This window comes from Carettochelys insculpta, chromosome 23 (assembly GCF_033958435.1).
Source record: "Carettochelys insculpta isolate YL-2023 chromosome 23, ASM3395843v1, whole genome shotgun sequence".
NCBI lineage: Eukaryota > Metazoa > Chordata > Testudines > Carettochelyidae > Carettochelys > Carettochelys insculpta.
Window position 1 is genome coordinate 13506630 of NC_134159.1, and position 17070 is coordinate 13523699.

At 50.4% G+C, this 17070-nt stretch overlaps 1 protein-coding gene across 4 annotated transcripts in view; it reads left to right on the plus strand.

Annotated features, from left to right (window-relative positions):
* The window catches only part of SAMD11 (sterile alpha motif domain containing 11), a 213736-nt gene that overhangs the window by 147381 nt on the left and 49285 nt on the right, over positions 1–17070 (plus strand). For all 4 annotated transcript variants that reach the window (XM_074975990.1, XM_074975989.1, XM_074975992.1 and 1 more), the window contains exons 6-7: positions 6308–6400; positions 16744–16908. In XM_074975990.1, the coding sequence (XP_074832091.1) occupies positions 6308–6400; positions 16744–16908 (258 nt within the window). The remainder of the gene's footprint in view (positions 1–6307; positions 6401–16743; positions 16909–17070) is intronic.

Here is a 17070-nt window from a genome sequence, read left to right on the forward strand (position 1 = left end):
ATTGTGGGCGAGAGTGATCCTGAGCCACAGGCCCAGATCTGTCACTCACTGTGATCTCATCTCTAGCTAGGGACTCGTGACTATGTTAGCAAATTATTATTTAACACGAGTATTGTGTGCAGGGCTGGGAGTCCTGGCAATGGCCCAGGCCCACGGAGCCAAAAGACAAGCCCTGCCCCAGAGAGCTTGCAGTCCAACAATACAGGTGGAGACTGACTGACTGACTCACAGGTAGCACAAGGAAGCAACAAGACAATAACCAGTCAGTGTGTTAGGCTGCGGTCTCCCCACACCAGCTGTGTTCCCTGTAAGCTGAGTGCTTGGGCGGCTGTCCAGGAGAGATTCAGGTGCCGCCCAGCTGATAACAGAGCGCCCAGAGCTCCCACGTGTATCTGGCAAAGCAGGTCTTTGCCCACAATAAAATGTTGGTCTGTAAGGTGCCATGGGCCTTCTTGCTGTTTTCACAGCTCCTGCAGCATGTGTGTCTGGTGGTGGTCCACACCTGCACATGCAGCAGTGCATGGAACAAAATTTATTCTGCTCATGGATGGACGTAATTAAAGGGAACGCTGCCTTTCTCACCCAGTGAGCTGACCTGCTAGAGGGAGGTGGATGTGAAAGTAAGCAGGTGCCCTGGGTGAAGTGCAGCAAAAGCTATCGGCAGCCCACAGACACAAGTAATGGGACAGGGTGAGAGTGCTGCTCTACGTCTGCCGATGCAGCCCTATGAGTCTGGGCCAGATTCGACGGGGTGCAACAACAGCTCAGCTGGTGAATGCATAGCAAGTGAAAGAGAGAGCTAGCCACAGAGCTGGCAGTGACCTGGATTGCAGTGGGTCGGGATCTGTGAAAAACTAAAAGTTACTTTCATGCATGGAAGGATGAAGCCCTCGTTGCCGGAAGGGTGCAAAGCAGCTGCTTCGGGATTGAACTACAGGGCTTCCTCTACTCTGTGCAAGTAGTAAAGTCTGCTCATTCCGCTCCCCAGCCCCAGAGGCCCCGCGGCTTTCCTTCCGTCTCTGTCCCCCCCGCCTCCAAATCATTTTTGTCCCCACCCCCTGGCCTTGCTTAAATGATGGCCCTTAATTCCCATGACCTCGCGCTACACTCTCCCTTTTGTTTGCTTGCTTCTGCCCGGCGATGGGCAGAGTCGATTGGCCACAGGGTTCCACGCGCTTGTGCTCAGCCCACCCCACAGCCCCTTGCTGGCTGGACGCCAGCCTTTGTTGTTAGTTGTTTGCGGCCCACGGGACTCTGCATGCTGGTCTTGCTCTTGCTGTTCAAAGGCTCTTGGAGGTATTCCCGGCTCCCCAGAGTCCCTGGCCTTGAGAAGCGGGAACAGCTCTCCTTTGATCTGGGGCACCACAGCCAAGTGTGTTGCTCTGGGCGCACATTTGGGGCATCTTTTCTGCTTTTTGTGGGGATTGTGAGCAGAAGAGATCTGGGCCTGGGAAGTCTGTTTCCTGGCAGGCTCCCAGCTGGTGTCAGGGTGGGATCTGACATGGATCCTGCTCAGGGTCAGCCCTGGCTGCTGTCTGTGGAGTTGGTGTTTCTTTGGCGTGCCCCTGCCGCTTTTGGCCTAGAGAAGGCAATGGCAGCAGCCGACAGCTACAGGCAGCAGCCTTCCAACAGCAGAACGGGACCATGTGGACACGGAGGCGTGGACGGAGCTAACCCAGTCCCCATGCTGCTTCCGGCCCCTGACCACAACCCCCGCGTGGCAGGGCTACCTTGTGATGGGAATGTGCAGCAGTGAGCTTGGGATGTTCTCAAGAGGAGAACCGCCATGGCACTTGTGCCCGCCTGGTACCCGAGTGGCCAGGTTGAGAGGAGAGAGCTCCTTCAGCTGAAGCCCAGGGCTAGCCAGCTCAGCTCACAGGCAGGTTAGTGAGTGCAGCTGGACCCTAGCGGGGACCTGGTGGGCTCAAGGCAGCCAACTGGCCCTGCTTTTAAGTTCAGCAACAGGTCGGTGGCTGCTCGGTGCGTGTGATCACTCCTGTGCCAGCTTTGCTCCAAGCCTTGCACCTGCCCTGCTCGCTGGTTTCACTCCAGGTTCCTGACGCCAGCTCCTGCTCTGAGCATTAGGCCTGACTGCCCGCACCTCTGTCGGGACACAGCTCTCTTAGAGTAAAGGAGCTGGGACAGCGCAGAATTGTGTTGCTGTTGCCCGGCCATAGTTGACAAGCTTGGATTGTTGCAGATCCATCAACACTCAGTTCAGGGAAGGCAAGTCCGCGACTGGGGCAGTGGTCATGAAGGTTTGCAAGGGAGTTAATGCAGGTGGTGCTGGCCCCCAGGTAGGAAAAATTCAAAATATGCCCGAGATAATTGCTGGGTTTGAATGGCTGCTGGGATGCCTGAGCTGTGCAGGTGCAACTCTTGGTACCTTCCTGTGCCTGCCATTTGAAGCCAGTGAGCGCATTTGGAAAGGGTACGACTCCATCATTACACGGCCTTCTGGCCTTTCCATGCTGGGACCCACCCAGGGCACCTCTCTCAGTTAGCATCATGGGAAGGAGGAGGGGGTTGTGTCTCCCCTCTCACTAAGACCTGCTGTGTGCCCAGGCTCCTGCGCTCTGATCTCACTCTGCTGCTGTTTCCACTGAGCCCGGGCGGGGGGGAGCATGTTTGTAAGCTGGCACCCAGGGTGGGTTTTTCTCTGTTCCTCGAGCTTGTGTCTAAAAGGAGCTTTTGATAGACTGCCCCTGGGGTGCAGTGGTGCCTGGGGATGGGTGGGTGGCAGGGTGTTGGCACAGGGCATATAGTCACCAGATAGGACTGGTGTGTCCGGGCTGTCTGCACAGATTAGATGTAGAGAGAAGAGAATCATTTCTGTGCTAGGATATGAATCTATGCATTATGTAGCACCTTCTACCTGAGGGTCTCAATGAACTTGGGAAATAGCACTGAACAGGACCATTCAGCTACCTCTGTGAGGTGGACATATGCCCCATTTTACAGATAAGGAAGCTTAGAGCAAGGATGGTCTTGGCCTGGGATTTAGGAGACCTGCGTTAAATTTCTAGCTCTGCTCCAGACTCCCTGTGTGATTGTGGGTACGCTCCTCTGTGCGTTGCTGTCTGGCAATAGTAACTCCTGTCTCCTACCCATTGCGAGGGCTTAGACTGCAAGCTCTGTGGGGCAGGGACTCTCTTTTCTTATGTGCACGTATAAGGCTTAGCACAGTGAAAGCCTGATGTCACTTGAGGTCCTTAGGTGTTGCTGTAATGCAAACACATTAATAATGAGGCCTAGAGAGGTTAAGTGACTTGCTCATGGCCAAATAGTCAGTGGCAGAGTTGGCAATAGCATGCAGGGGACCCCATGCCTTAACCACAGTTCTACTTTTTGTTCTCCTGGTGCTGCGGTAAAACGTGATTTAAATTTAAAAATCAAATTTGAAATGCAAAGTTGGCTCCTGCTTTAGCAGGGAAGAGATTGAATGTAATATGGGTTTAAAAATGGAACCTGCTGGTTCAACAAGAAAATAACATTAGTGAAAGGTTTTTTGGAGCCTCAGGACTGTGCGTGGCTATGAGCTGTGGCAGGTCTCACTGGTGTTAATATGCGCTGACGCTGCGTGTGTGGAGATCTGGGTTGCAATCCTGAGCTGATCAGAAATGGAAAAGATTGAGCTCTCCGTAGAACATGACCCGAACCACATGAGTGTGTTCGACCCCCTGCTGCATTTGTGCACACGGTGCTTAGGAGACTGTGGCAGAGCACACTCAGGATCTGAGCCAGGGGCAAAGAGTGAGGCACTTGTTTATGTTTGCACAGCATAGTCAGTGTTTCGCCAGTACTGGAGGAGCTGTGGGTCAGGAGTGACATGAGGCAAGTCAAAATGATTGTGTGTTGACAGTCCTGTGCGTATGTTTGTGCGGTTGAAATAGTGCGGATGCTACACGAATGAGGTGTTAGGTGCTTATTACGGCTGCTTAGAATCACCCGTACCTGTAACTGTGTGTCAGCCAGTTCCTCACTTGAATTACAAACACCTTCTCCACCTGAAGTGCAGGAAATCAGGTCAAATGTGACTCTTCCCTCCTGCCCAGTTTGGGAGTGGGGAGCACTGCGGAGCATGGGGGCATCATGGTTACCAAACTACAAATGCTGGACGAGAGAAGGCCACAGGCTCTTGGCTGTGCCAGCTGCAAGGGTCTGCAGCGCAAGAGCAGAATGAGCAGAGGACTCAAACCCCAGAATGAGGCACTCCAGATGGAGAGGGGTGGGCATTGTCTTGTGACCTGCATACAGGAGGCCAGGCCAGGCCCTCATTAGTTACTCCTGATCTTGGCTCTGTTGACTGACGGTGTGCGTGGCAAGCCTTTGGTTCCAGGCTGAGTTCTTCTTCTTGGCTGTCACTGGATAACGAGTAGGATGTCTTCATGTCACCCTCCTATTTGTGAGTCCATTGATGGCTGATCAGCCCGGTTCTGGAGCCGCAGATCTTTTCACAGAAGGGGCAGGTGTTTGTAGCTGTTGGAGGGGTGCGGGGCAGTTCTGGCTGCTCTTTTTTAATTCTCCACCTCTCCTCGTGTGCACTGTGGTGGGATCTCTCAAATTGTGGCACCCCGCTCCTGGATTACCGCTCTCCACTGGGGACAGTCCTGGGCATGGTTTTTCCAAGTGTCGACACTGACACTGCACTTTTTCACGTGTGCCTTCAGCTCCCAACTCTCTGGTTCCCAACTCTCCTCTGTCCTTCCTCTAACTTGGAGGAATCTTTTTCGGGGAGGGTGCTGCTCAAACATCCAAACCACGTGACCAGTCCAACAGAGTTGTTGATGAATTATAATGGCTTCAATGCTGGTCATGTCTGACTCTTCCTGGACACTAGTGTTCGTGCGCCGATCCTCCCGAGAGAGATTCAGGATTCTCTTGAGGCAGCGTTGATGATATTGTTCAAGTGCCTTCAAATGATGCTTGTAGGTCGTCCAGCTTTGGCTCGAATGTGAAGCACCTTGACAATTTAAGCTCTGTTGTTGTCTCTGGGACCCTCCTTTCTCCCCTCTGTTTTCAGATTGCCACCATTTTATTGTATTTACTCTGTTTCTCCGTTCCGGGTGACCTTTGCCTCCCGTCCAAGCACCAGGGTGAAAGGGTCAGGGGGAGATAAGATCTGAGGCAGCTTGTGCTCTTTAAAACCTTGAAATGCCTCTTGTAACTTTGCAGAGTTCTAACATCATTCATTGGATAAAGGCACTTCCAGCAGGTTCTGCCTGCCACATGTTAACTGTCTGTTCTCTGCACTGCTGGGACACGTGTCAGCCACCACTCCTTTCACCGTGCCTCCCGGTTAACAAAATGCCAGCTCAGCCAGCTAGACGTAGCTAGCTGAACTTGAATTAATGCAGAATGACTTAGTGCAAAGGACCCTGGTTTGGATTGAGATGTCATGTGGAAGGGAAATCATTTTGTTGTTGCTGTGTTAAAACAGTGGTGATTTGAATTGCAACATTTCTCAGCCATAAGAAATGTGCATACAACGCATCTATGCTTTGCTTATGTTGACTCATAGACAGGAGCAACATATACGCTCTCAAATATGGTACTTGTTTTCAAGGGTTTTTTTGAGATGCTGCATCTTTAACGAGCCCTTGATAAATGAGAATTTGATGCTCACGGTGACAAACTGTCTCTTCCTTCCTGCCCATATGCAACTTCATGCTTTCAGCTTCCCCAGCGTTATTATGGGAGGATATTGATTTTAAATCTGTTCAGGGGACGCTGTAATTGTATATTAGATATTTTGCGTTGGCTCGCAGAGCTGCACTAATGCAAGAGGCTCGAGCGTTTCCGTACAATCTAGAGGGAGAAGATTGCTAAGGACCTTGAGGTTTTTAGGAGGAGAGAGAGATACTGTGGTAGGAAGATTCAGAGGGAATTGTTTTTCTTTCTCTCCCACCTCCTTTTTCCTCCCCCCAGTTGCTTTGCATCAGGGCATGAAAGGAGTGGAAACACAAGAGGGACAAAAGGCTGCCGAACAAATGATGAAACTCAGTAAGGAAATAAACTAGATTCTGAATTTACGGCTTAAAACCATTGCATTGATCCCTGTTGGAAGAGCCCTTCCATCCCTTTGGACTGCATGATTAGGGAAGCAGATCCGGGCTCTCAAGAAGATGATTTTTCTTTCTTTTTCCCCTCCCCATCCATCCATAGCCTGAATCTGTGTTTGGGCAGCAAAATGCAAAATAAGTCTCCGGTTGATTCTGGGAGAGGGAAAGAAGTGGAGTGTTATCTGATACTGAGGTCTCTCGTTTCTCTCTCTCTCTCTCTCTGTATGTCTCTCTTTCTTTTCTAGATGAAATTTTAGGCAGGAGAAGAGTATGTTCTCCCAACAGCAGCAGTGAGTGTCCTTTAGAAAGCAAGAAAGCCCGAAGCGAGTCCCCAAAGGGTAAGTGCTACTTCTCTCTCTTTTCCCCACCCCGTTTGCTTGTCTTAAGACCTGAACTTAATTGAGATTAACAAGGAGGGATGTGGGGTGCTGAGTAAGAAGCTGTCAGTATGGGGATGTGTCAGGAAGGTACCAATGCACAGTGTTCTCTTCAGCTAAGTGGAAGGAAGATCTGTGTGTGGGGGGGGGGGGAGGGAGGGAGGGGGGATTATTTCCTTTCCTTAGCCTGATTATTTTACCGTTTAAAAACCAAACTGGGAGCTCCTGAGGTGGGTTGCGGGGAGGGGTCTTTTTCAGGCAGCGACTCTTGGTTTGAATATTTAATACAGGGCATGCAGCGCGCTGTCATGTTGGCATGTGCTTTTTTAATGTGTCTCATTACGAGTATGGTAAAAGTCCAGCAAGATGCTCTTTCGGCCTTGATGAAGCTGTCCCTCTACAGACGCAATCTGTAGAGTGGAAGTGAGGGAAGCAATGGTTTGATTTTCATTTGACGGTTTTTACTGGACTCTCCTCTTTCATTTTTATGCCTCCCTCCCAGAACCATGATTTTAAAACTTTTTTTACCACCAGCAAAGTGGAGTGGGTAATGGAGCCTGCAGCTAATGAATCCATCCTGGGATTGAGTAAATGAGGATTTTCAGGCCGTTCACTTAGAGGCTTTATTGTTAAGTTCAAACTAATTAGCTGTCAGTAATGCCCACCTCAATCATTATTCCTTAACCTGCGCTCTTCTGGCCATTAAAAAAAAAAATAGGGCATTAGGCAGGCTGCCTGCAAGTCAGGTCTTGTTTCATGGTGTTGGAGTACAGAAGCTGAGATTCTTAAATGGGGGAGGAGGGAATGCAGATAACGACCCCATGTTAACCAACCCAGTCGGTCCCAAAGGGGCAGTATGCTACTGTGGAACGTTCATTGCTTCCTAAAATAATAACCTCTCTTGCGCCTTTTAGCTGTGCCTTGTACAGTGCCTGGGATGATACTTTAATATTCTTTTCTGTACCCCCCTCCCTACCTCCTACCCCAAATTATGACTAGAAGGGTGTGAGTATTTCAGAAGCAGTCCTCGTTGGCTGCTAATGGGAGCAGCTAGTGCCTGGTACAGTAGCTGCTAAACATTACCTAGTAACATTCAGTCATTTGCAGTCATTTGCTTGTATGTACCCCCTTCCTGCCTCTTATCTCCAAATTGTTCCAGATGGGAATGCATGAATAGTCAAGCCGGAATCCCTAGCAAGTGCTAACAATACCTGGTCTAACAGGTCCCATGGGTAAGCCAATACCATACACTAGTCCAAAGTTATTTGTTCATATGCCTGCTTCCCGTTCTCCTCTTGCCCTCCCCAAGGTCACATCAGAAGTGCCATTGTATATTCCAGCAGGCAGCATCTGCAGGTGCTGACACGTATTTATTAATCAGGACTTTTAGATTTGCACTGTCGATCTATACAAGACCACACGCTGCCCCAACTTCCATAAAGGAGGTAGCCCACCCAGGCTTCGTCTAAACTACAGCGTTATTTCGAATTAACAGCCGTTGTTTCAAAATAAGTGGGTGAGCGTCTACACTACGCACAGGCTGTTTTGAAATAAAATTGAAATAGCAGGTGTGTTATTTCGAAATCAGTAAATCTCATTGCAGGAGGAGTAACGCCTGTTTCGAAACGACTGTTTCAAAGTAGGCACTGTTAAGATACAAAACAGCGCTATTTCAAAATAAGCCTTAATGATGTCCAAGGGCACTATTTCAGAGTAGCGCTGTGTGTCTGGAAATGTTATTTCCAAATACATTTTGTGTTTTGTTGTGTTACTTCAAAATAATCTGTTTCAAAATAACTGTTTTGAACTCTCTTATTTGAACTAGTCTCTGCAGTGTAGAGGTAGCTCCACTGTCCAGCTTCTGCTGACTCTGTCTCCTCTACCCTTTGTTAGCCATCACATGCTCTGAAATTGCAGCACAGCCGTGGCTGTTTAATCTGTCTTGTTGAGAAGCAGCTAAACTCTAAGCAGGCTGTTCAAGACCAGATGAGCATTTTGCATCTATGACTCATATCCCTACCTCCCCAAAAGGATTCCATTCTGCACAATTGTTGTCAGCATGACTTGATTGCATTGGTTGCAGGCTGCAGCCAGAAACAGTCCAGTCCTACCAGAGATTGGCTAAGGGTACGTCTGTGCTACCAGGGATCGGGTAAATCTTCCAGAGTTCAGTTTTGCTTGTCTGGTGGTTCGATTTTGCATGTCTCTATCTGAGGTTGGCACTCCACCCTGTACTCCTTGACATCGCAAGGAGTGAAGGAGGTCGATGGGAGAGTTTCTCATGTCAGCTTCCCTCTCTGTCGAAGGCCGGGTAAGTCAAGTGCAGATAAGTTGGTTCTAGCTCCGTAATTGCCGTAGCTAGAATTGTGTATCTGCGATAGACTTACCTGCCTAGAGTAGACCAAGCATAAGGCTGCCTCTCCCCAGCCCACCCTCTCTTGGGTTGGGCGAAATGAGAGCCAAATTGGAGCCAAACTTTGCTTTTGCCCAGGTTTGCTTCTTTCTAAATCCTGCAGCATTTGCTCAGGGTTTCCCCAGAAGCCCAAATGGGTGACAACTCCACTTCCATTTTCTGACTCCACCCCCACATCGCCCTCCTTTCCCTGAAAGCCTCCCAACTTTTAAGCTAAACGGAGATGGACGCAGATGTTCTAAGTGACGTGGATCTTGTTTAAACCTCCAAAGTGCCCCCTCTTCTGCTGCAGGCATCCTGAGATTGTTTAGTGCTGCTCTTCTTCCCTACGTGCTGTGTAAGGTCTCTGACCCATGGGGAGCCGGCACTGAAGAGTTAGGTTCCTTGACCAGTGGAAGTGATGGTGTTTTGAATTGTGCATTGATTAGAGGAACTATAAGGAACATGGACCGTCCAAGTGACCAGAAGGGATCAGACCAATGGTTCATCTAGTCCAATATGTTGTGTTTAGTGAAGACTAGTAGTAGAAAGATTTACAACCCCCCCACCCCCCAAAATAGCCCAGCATGGACTGGGCCATTTCTTCCCAATCTCTGTCACTTAAGGTGTGTTTGCACAGCATAGTCACAGCTGTCCCAGTCCCAGGTCAGCTGACTTAGGCTCACAGGGCTCAATCTGCGGGTTAAAAATCGGTGCGTAGACATTGGGCTTGGAGTAGAGTCCCAGCCCGATTCTGAATGTCTGTCTGACAATTATGCAGCCCCCTGAGGCCAAATCAGGTGACCCGGGCCACCTGCAGGCGTTTAGTTTCATCATTGGTGACTTATGCCCTGAAATATACTAGTTTGTCCTTTTAGGACTTACCCTGTCTTCAGCAATGGTGAACGTTTCCATTATCTCTGCAGACTCTCCTTAGAATCCTAACGAGCTCTGACCTCAGGGATATGATTATTATTGATAATGTACTTGTACTGTGATACCGCCTAGGAGCTCTGGGTTTGAGCCAGGATGCCACTGTGCCAGGCACTGTCCAGTGGCTTGGGGCAGTGGCATTCGCCTTGTTTTGAATCACGTGAGGCCTCTTCTTAGTGGAGACATCTTCTTGCCTGTCCCGTTCACAGTCACATCTTGTCCCCAAGGTAGCACCAGCATTTCTCTTTACAGGGAAAGGCCGCTTATGGGAAGTGTTCACAGAGTGTGTCAGTGCAGACGAGGGGTGGGGCTTGGTAAGGAAGCTCATCTTCCACGTGTGTGCAGGAGAAGGGAGCAGAATGATCACCCAGTGGTTAGAGCACTACTTTAGGGCTCGGGAGCAGAGTTCTCTCTATTTTTGTTTTTCCATCCATGGACGGAATAAATGTTGTTGCATGCACCAAGGTTTGTGTGGATGTGCACCACCAATAGAAACACCGGCTGCTGGCTGTGACTGCTCTGCTAATCAGCTGGGCGGCTTCTGAATATCTCCTGGGTGGCCACCCAAGTGCTCATCTTACAGGGAATGCTGCTTGGGGGACCTGGGTTCAAATCCGTGTTCCATTTCAGGTACTGAGATGACCCGCAGCAGCAGCAGATGTAAATGCCTAAGACAGAACATCAGCTCAGCATTTTAGCTCTGTTTGTCTGTGTTGCAAATTTAGCTGTATCCAAGACTTCCCCATCAGTTGAGGGTGGGATTAAAGCATTCCATGGGTGTGCTCTGCACTGCACTGGGGAAATGCCCTGTTATTGGTTGCAGGATTCCCTTCCACTGTCCCTGTTGATGGGATTAACTCCCCCCCTCCCCCCGGGGCAGTTGACAAGTTTCCAAGCAACCCTGGCAAAGGTGTGACTTTGCAGGAGTATTACAAATGGGCACCTGTTTGTGCTGGATTATTGAGGAGAGGGCAAAACCTGGCTTGGGGTGTTTGGTAAAGAGGGAGCTTGTGCAACTGGGACTTGGGGGGCATACGGGGGGAGATGCATGAAAAGGCTCCACCTGCAAATCTACCAATCCAGCAATTAATTAGCTAAAGCCATGCTGGAAAGTCCCCCAGGCGGGGCTGCCGCCAGAGCAGTGCGAGGGCACAGCCTGTGTAGAGTTGGCAGCTCCTGGACTGGCCCGGTCTCCCTTTCCAGCAGCGGGATGCTTGCTGCCTTCCACAGCAAAGCCAGACAGGATCTGGGTCTGCCCGTTTGCCGTGGTGGGCAGTGGCGCTGGTGAGAGGGGCAGAACCCTGGCATGAATTTCACCGGTGCCGCTGGTGAGGCCCTGTGAGCTACAGGAAAGCTGTGCCGTGTGGGAGGTTTTGCTTGGGTACTTGTAGAGGGGCCTATGGACGCTGTTCCCCTGCCTGTGTGTGCTGCCTGTCAGCAGCCCCCTGGAAGGGCCTGTTCCTGTCACATCACATGCCAGCCCGAGGTGTGGCTGTCGCGTGGGGCACGGCAGCATTGTCTAGAAGGTGGCCTATTTGACCCTGGACCTGTGGGTCATCTTGAGACACGACAGAGGCGTCTCACAAAGCCAGGAGAGCCGAGGCAGCCGAGGAAAGCACTCCTTGTCTCCAGCCGGCTGAAAAAAACATCCGTGGGGCTGGAAACCCTTCCAGCAACAGCGCTGTGGTAACCTTCCCTTCCCCCTCCCCGATGCACGCACCAGAGATCAAAGGAGAGACCTAGCTGGGTGGAAACGGGGCCACGCCAGCCCTGCTGTCAAACAGAGCAGAACGTTCTCGCGTCTAATATGGAAATGTGAGCGTATCAGAGGCTCGGAGCAAGGGCTGTGCTGGCAGGTCACGGGGGAAGCTTTCTCCCTGGGCGACAATTCCCCCGTAAAATCTTCACCCCCGCAGCAAAAGCATGGTCTGGGGATGTGCTCCTCCAATCCCGGGAGACGAAATAAAGCTACATTTTGCAGAGAGAGAGATAAAGAATTAAAATCAGGGAGGAGGTTCCCCCACCCCATTTCAGCTGCTGAAAATTAAATGTGAGAAGCCTCCTCAGCTGGGGAGATTTAATGCTGGAGTAACTGCTGGAAGATACATGGTAGGGAACGATCGTGCCTTGGCCCTGTGGGGTGGACTGCATGACTTTGTGGGGCTGCCATTCTCTCATAGCTCTCTGTGAATCACTTAAAAAAAAAAAACCCTCTACAGACCAACAGCACAACTTTGGATCTTTCATTTACAAAACCAGACCTGTCCCTGGTGGTGGGCCAGAGCTAGACAGCTTGGATCTAAACTTCACCAAAATTGACAGCTCTCCAGCGATGTTCCTTCAAATTGTTTCCATCCATGTGCAGCATAAATGTTATGTGCACCAAGGCATGTGCCAATGTGCACCACCAGTAGAAACACAAAACCTAGCTGTGGGCACGCTGCTAATCAGCTGGGCAGCATTTGAATTTCTCCTAAGCACCCATCCAAGGGCCCGGCTTACAGGGCACCCTGGTTTCCAGCTCCGTGATTTTGGTCTGGATTTCTTTCTGCTTAAAATCTATTGAAGAGCAATATTCTGGCCCCGCTCCTGTGCCCACTGGCATTGGTAACGAATGTCCCTGTTGGACTGCAGTGGGTACACGAACAGAAGAAAAGCAGCTGGCCACGACTGTAACACTCAGCTTTGGCTTTCACTCTTTTTCTTTTTTCTTTTTCTTTTTTTTTTTTTTGCCTTTAGCTTTGAGTTTCAAGCAAAGGGTTCTGTTTGCCCACCTTGAGGTGTGAAGACCCAGGGTGTCCCTCCTGGGGAGAGGAAGTGGAGTTGTAGCCTGCATCACAGAGCTGTATGGAGCAGAGCGCCTGCCCGCTCTGGAGAGCTGGTTCCCAGAGGGCACGAAAGGTTGGGGCACTGTCTTGGGCTTGACAGAGTGTGAGAGCGGAGCCCTTGTTTGGGATGGGGTGGGCCAGGCCAGCAGCTGAGAGGCAAGCAGATGTCTGTCTAGGCGCTTGCTTCTGAGCTTCCACACCAGAGTCTCCTTCACACCTGGTGGCTGGAGGACATTTGACAAGATCAGTCTCCCTCATTACTCCACCCCCTACCCCATCCCACCCTGGTAATGACAGAAGCAGACAGCAAAGCTGCCGCCGAGCTGGAATTATCACCGGCTGAATCATATGAAATCTCCAATTATAAGTGTGGGAATCCAGCTTTTCGGGCACCCCCTCCCCACCCACCTTGCACCTGAAATCTGCTCTGGGACTGATCGGATAGTGTTTAGGGTAATTAAGTGTCATTATCTCCCCGCCACCTTTTCTTAATGACACGGCTGTGAAGAAACCTCAGCGATTTCCCTAAATCGGGGCCTGTGTCCTGTGGCTTTTCTCCTCAGAGCTCCAGTTAAGAGCATCAGAAACAGCTGATGCCTCTGTGAGTTTGCTGGGGAGGAGGTCGGGCTAGGAAGGCAGGGACCGTGGGTGGCTGTGTGAGCTAGGAGAGATGGGGGAGAGAAGGTGATTTGGAGGGGAATTCCAATCCCTTTGATCTGTCCTGAAAGCACCAACCGCCTGCTGCCCAAGCAGGTGCCATGGTTGTGTCTAATTATCCGCCACTCCTCTTTTGAGTCAATGGGCTGTGAGGCAGATGCACCCCTTGGAAGTTCCAACTCCTGGCACAACACAGCTCGACTCAGGCTTTGAACCTGTGAATTTCACAGGAAGCCCCTGGTCTTTGAGATGCAAACCCATGTTGCTAGGGTGGATTTTGGTGGCTGCAGTTTGTGGCCCTGGTTGCAGAGTGCTGCAGTGGGTGAGAATGGGAACAGAGCTCTGTCGTAGACCCCAGCAAGAGAGGAAAGAAATCCCTCACCCTGTCACTGGTAAAGAACTGGGTATGTTAGGTGGGGTTTGGAGGCTGGAAACCCTTTCAGCCTCATTCCCTTCCTGGGGTTAGGAAGGGCATATGGTTTTTAGGACTGGTTATGGCAGTAGCCTCTCCAGTTGAGATCAGGGCCTTGGTCTGCTAGGAGTTCTGTGAACACATGGGGGAGAGGGGCCGTGCTTCAGAGATCCTATGTTCTGAGTAGACAGGACAGGCAAAACATAGGGAAGGTGAAGTGAAGCAACATGCCTGAACTGGGGCAATGGCAGAACTCGGATCAGAGCCAGGTCACCTCAAGTCCTAGTACTGTGTCCTGTCTGCTGTAACATGCTATCTCTCCAGCAGTGTTCCCTGTAAGCTGAGCACTTGGGAGAGATTCAGGTGCCCCCAGCTGATTAGCAGAGTGCCCACAGCCAGCAGCCTGTGCTTGTATGGGTGGTGCACATCTGGACATGCCTTGGCACACATAACAAAATTTATTCCATCCATGGATGGAAGAAATCCGAGGGAACCCTGCTCTCCAGTGCCATTTCTTCCCCTCAGTGATCATCCTCTCTGCGGATACCCGCACAAACCTCTCGGTTGTCCAAGAAGTATGTCCATAGCTCTAGTCACAGCCAAGTGTTGGGTGCTGGCAAGTCTGTGACAGAGAGCTAGTGCTGCGTGACTGGACTTTGTCCCTCTGCTACCATCTTGGATTTAGGGCCATCATGGCCGCCCTCTCAGGGAGGCTTGAACGGCTCAGCCTTGGAGACGGGGAGTGCATGGTAGAAGGAGAGCGTGTTCGGGGTGTGTGCACTATGGTTCCTTTAATAGGCCGCTCTCTCATGCAGTCACCGTGATGGCATTCTAGTGAAGCTACGTGATGGGTGGGAGCCTGCCCTCCCCCATTTCCGTCTGCCCGTTAAAGCTGTTACTGGGAGTTCCTCTGTGAGTAATGAAAAGGTTTTGCCTGTGGGGATGATCCAAGATAAAATAATGCAAGAGCAGCCGCTGCCAAGGCACAAGTGTGGTAATTACTCGGAATTCTGCTTACAGTAAACAAAAGCTGCTCCAGTTTTATTTCCCCTGATTGTATGGTGGGGTCCCTATTGCTGGAGAGCAGGGGGGCCCTTTCTGAAAGGGTTCAGCCTGCCCCCCCAACAAGAGAGCAAGGCTCGGTGAAGGAGGAGGCAGGGGGATGTGCGGTAAATCTTAGGGCTTGTCTATACTACAGGGAAGATCGACCTGTTCAGGGTCGATCTGGAGTTCGATTTCATGCACCTGGTGGAGCCGTGAGAAATCGAACTATCTGGGCCAGCAGTCAGCCCCGTACTCCTCGATATCGCGAGCAGTGAGAGAGGTCAACAGGTGAGTTTTTCCTGCCAACCTCCCTCTGTGGACAGCCAGGGAAGTCGATTGCAGATAAGTCGATTCTAGCTACGCAGTTGCCGTAGCAAGACTTGCGTATCTGCAGTTGACTTATCTGCCTAGTATAGACTAACCCTTTGTCACGGTAACTAATCTTGCCTTCACTATCCATTCAATCCCAGTGGATTCAGTGTGGGGGAGGCAGAACCTACCCACCTCACTTGATCTGTGGGAGACATTGGTACTACACCTCTGAGCAATGGGAAGCAGGTTGGCACATAAGCTATTTGAGATCTGGGTGGCGTAGGTTTTTCTTGCGTTGCTGTGGGGGCTTAAGTGAAGAGGCACAGGAGTCAAGTTGATTTCAGGATTAAGGGAAGAATCACATGCTTGTTACCCTGCCATCAACTGATTCTTTTTCAGCTACTCAAGGTAATGAGGAAATCCGTAGACTTGGTCTCAATCTCTTCACAATAACCACAGTCTTGAGGTATAGGTCAAGGTGCAGAATTCTGCTCCTGATTGCAAATAGCCCAGACAGTTCGGGGGCCCAATAACTACATCTCCTTTATAACTATTGTACCATTATGGGAACCTCCCAGATGTTACCTTCTCCTGACTCCCAGAAACTGGGAAGAACTACCACCTCCATTTTACAGATGAGGAAACTGAGGCACCGAATCAGAGTAAATTACTTGGCTGAGATCATATAGTGAGACTGTAACAAAGGGACTCTGATCCCAAGCCTCCATATGACACCTCAACCACATGACCATCTGCAGTCTCTCGGGGGTAGAATTATTGGGTAGATGCTGTCCAACACTGTAGATGTGAATTCAGTCTCCAGTTCACATGGACTTTTTCTGTGGGACCCTTGATAAATCCCTCACTCGGCCCTGCACTCTGTTGCCCAGGCCTGCCTCACAGCAGTGTTGTGAAGATAAAGATAAAAAAAAAAACCAAAAAAAAAACACCTAAGGACTGTGGTATTCAGCAGTGTGAGTCCTGAGAGAGTCTGTTTCTGTGACTTCCTTTTCAATAGCGGAGCGGATGGGTTGTCAGCACCGTGCCTAGCAGAGCGGGCGGCGTGGTGTCTGTCCTGCCGTTCTCAAACGCATCTACTGGCAGTTGAGCAGCTCTGGAGTGACGGATCTCTGTAGCCGCCTCCTCCAAGCATGTTCCTAGTGGCAGGGTGGAAAAAAGGGGGAGCGTGTGTCTGTTTAGGCGTTAGTTGAAAAGAGAACTACCATCCCCTGAGGGGAGTGGGCGAGAATTCAGTAAGTCTTTCATCATGTGTTTGTGGCTGTATCTGTCCTTCCCCCGTTCGATAAAGTGAGCTTGCCTGTAACTTTATTTGATTATAACGTAACACTTTTGGCTTCTGAAAAGTGTGCGCGTGTGTGATGTGTGCGCGTGCGTGATGTAATCTCAAGTTTATTGTGTTGAGAGCATGTGTGTGTGTTTGGAAGGGGTGTTGGGAGCAGATGTGTGTGGTTTAGGGAGCTGGTCTGCAGATTTTGTGCATTGAGGGGATGTGTGCATGTGTTGGGGGGTCAGGTTCATATGCATTTGTGTTAAGTTTGGAGGTTTTGTGTGTCGGGTTCACATGCATGTGTTTTGTGGCATGTGAGGAAGGCTGTCACCTGACTTCCCTTCTGTGGCTGGTTCTCGGGGTCTCCCTGCACTGTGATTTCTTTTCCATCTCTTGCCTTTTTTTTTTTTTTTTTTAAACAAACTTTCTGCTCTTTAGAAAATTCCCACACACCCGTGCTTGAGGACTCGGTGACTCAGATGACCCCAGAGGAACACTACAGACGGATGATGTCAGCTCTGAACGAACACAGCACCTTTGAGGAGCAGCAGCAGCAACGCCTCTTCCAGTTGGCCAACAGCATGGCGGTCCCCAGCCATGGCGGTACAGTTGTTTGGGGAGGGCAGAAGGAAGGGGCTGGATTTGTAATTTTGTTTCTTTAACTCCCTGTGATCGCAGATACTTTATCTAGCCACTGTCATGGGCTGTATCAACATCTAGTGGTGACAATGGAGTGGATCTGCTGTGAGTTTTGCTGCTGAGAAG